General features: G+C 43.5%; 1 protein-coding gene across 9 annotated transcripts in view; it reads right to left on the bottom strand.

Moving 5' to 3' along the window:
* scap (SREBF chaperone) overlaps nucleotides 1–2,423 on the bottom strand; it is a 36,881-nt gene that overhangs the window by 14,340 nt on the left and 20,118 nt on the right. For all 9 annotated transcript variants that reach the window (XM_020615519.1, XM_020615517.1, XM_020615521.1 and 6 more), the window contains exon 12: nucleotides 1,515–1,721. In XM_020615519.1, coding sequence (XP_020471175.1) covers nucleotides 1,515–1,721 — 207 coding nt within the window. The remainder of the gene's footprint in view (nucleotides 1–1,514; nucleotides 1,722–2,423) is intronic.

The raw sequence follows: 2,423 nt of genomic DNA, 5'->3' as shown, positions 1-2,423 counted from the left end.
GAACACCCTGCGGCAGAGACTGGTCCACCTGAAAGACTAAACAACAAGACATAAACAGAGTGATGTGGTGTATGCAATTAAGTATAGTCAGGAGTGTAACAACTTGTACATTGGTGAAACTAAGCAGCCACTGCACAAACGTATGGCCCAACACAGGAGGGCCAACTCCAGTGGACCAGAGTCAGCAGTCCACCTCCACCTGAAGGACAAAGGACATTCTTTTGAGGACAGTGAAGTCCAGATCCTCTCCAGAGAACATCGCTGGTTTGAGAGAGGAGTTAAGGAAGCTATTTTTGTCCAAATAGAACACCCCTCACTAAATAGGGGTGGTGGACTAAGACACAACTTGTCATCCATCTACAATCCTGTTTTGAGATCTCTGCCCAAACATGCCCACCAGGACAATAGACATCGGTCCATAGGGGAGGATTCAAAGACAGGTAACGACTCTCACCGATACTGGGCTATAACGAGTCAGTCGTTAGGGGACATCGTTGGGCATCAAAGGACTGAAACACCACCAAGGGGGATAAATGTCTCCGGCTCAACACCAGTCGGTCAAAACTCATGAAGCCTCTTGGATGAGAGGTGAAACGTCTTTGAACTAGAAATCTAGTCCAGTTGATTTTTTTCAGCTATACTGATGAAACTGTTTTTCAGTTACTATCACAACAAACCATTCCTTTGCATTCTCACTAGGTGAATCCTAATTCATCTAACTGCATCCACATTTCCCTCACTTGCTTCATAGTCTCACCCATGTAAGATGCATTCAGAAACTGCAAGGAGAGAAGAACCAAGGAAACAAATTTTAACTGATGTCTTTTCCTTGAGCCTTTGTGTGAAGTGCCCAATCACAAATCTATTTTCTGACAAAGGGGAGGAGTATCTTCAGTTATAGCTCCTCCAGGCAGCCTCCTCGCTCCCAAGAGCAGAAATACTGTACGAGCTTTGGGACGTCCTTCATCTCGGTGGACTGGAACGACTTCCAGGTTGAACGAGGATCAAGGAATGATAAAATAAGGGACACAATATAGTGTTCCACATCCAACAGGGAAACTTCATCACACACTAAAGCTGATAGTTATAGTCATTGATTACACATCAGCATAGCTACAGGGCTCCAGGTGACACACGTTTAGTCATCTGCCCATGTCAGTGATTGTATGCGCATGTCCACACATATGCCTGTGCTGACCCTCAGTGACTTAAGCCGCACACAACTGTGTTCAGTTTTGAGAATATCAGGGCCTTACTTTGACTATCTTAATGTGGGCATACTCCCTGTTAATGTGGTACACTGAGGGTGCTGCCACACTGATGTATCACCGAACAAAAATTTGACAAAGTTTCTGAGAGTCTTTGTGACATTAATACAATGAGGACAACATTAGTAACACAATGAATCCAAATGCACAAGGCAAACAAACAGTGCAAAGGCAGCAACAATTTAAGACAAATGACAGTAGACTGTGCACACAACACAAATGTACAATCAGATTCTGCGCTCTCACCATGATGATGCGCTGCGCTAGGCGTGTACGGGCCAAGAAGTACACCACACGCAGCCTCTTGGGGAGCCTCAGGTTCCTGAAAGCTGGGGGCTGCAGGGTGATGGTGTGGGGGGAGGGCCTCGGGGGTGGGGGGACCTCACGTGGACGCAGCGTGCCTGGCTTGGGCGGAGGTAGCCCTGCTTCAGCCGGCAATTTCAAGTCAGCCAGCTGAGGCAGAATGAACTGGTTTAAACACTTTTTTCCACAGACCAGTTTTTACCTTCCAAAAATGTTAAGCACGTTTTACTCAAAGTCATGTAGATCTGAGGCCAAACGGTGGTTCAAGTCTGATTTCTGCCAAAAACACTGGCTGATTTCAGTAACCAATCCCTCTGTACCGACTGCATGTGTACAGCTCTAATGAAGATGTGCTTAATTCATCATCTAACTCATTTATCAAGCAAAAATAATACATATTCTCTGGTTCAAGCTTCGCTAATGTAAGTGTTTATTATCATTGTATAATGACTACACAGTAAATAGACTTCTGGACTTGTAATAAAAAAAAAAACAACTTTGGTAAATTGTGATGGATATTTTCACTATTATCTGACATTTCAAAGGCACAACTATTTAAAAAATGAAATAATAAAATCAACAGATCATTCAACAATGAAATGGCATCAGTTGCAGCTATATTAGTATAATAATATAACAATATAATAAAAACTGCAATCATTTCTTGTGCATGTAAATACACAGGTTTATGGTATTAAAAGGACCATCAGTGCAAATGAACATGTGGGAACAGCAATCTGAAAACTAGGTGGTAGGTATTTGAGCCTGTGACTGCCACCTGACCCAGTGTACAATATGGCCTACATCTGCTCACATGGAAGGCAGAGGGTGTGTGTCAGTCCCTGTTTGTGC

Source organism: Monopterus albus, unplaced genomic scaffold, assembly GCF_001952655.1.
Source record: "Monopterus albus unplaced genomic scaffold, M_albus_1.0 scaffold166.1, whole genome shotgun sequence".
Taxonomy (NCBI): Eukaryota; Metazoa; Chordata; class Actinopteri; order Synbranchiformes; family Synbranchidae; genus Monopterus; species Monopterus albus.
The sequence above is the reverse complement of the archived record's forward strand: the minus strand, read 5'-3'. Positions and strand labels throughout refer to the sequence as shown.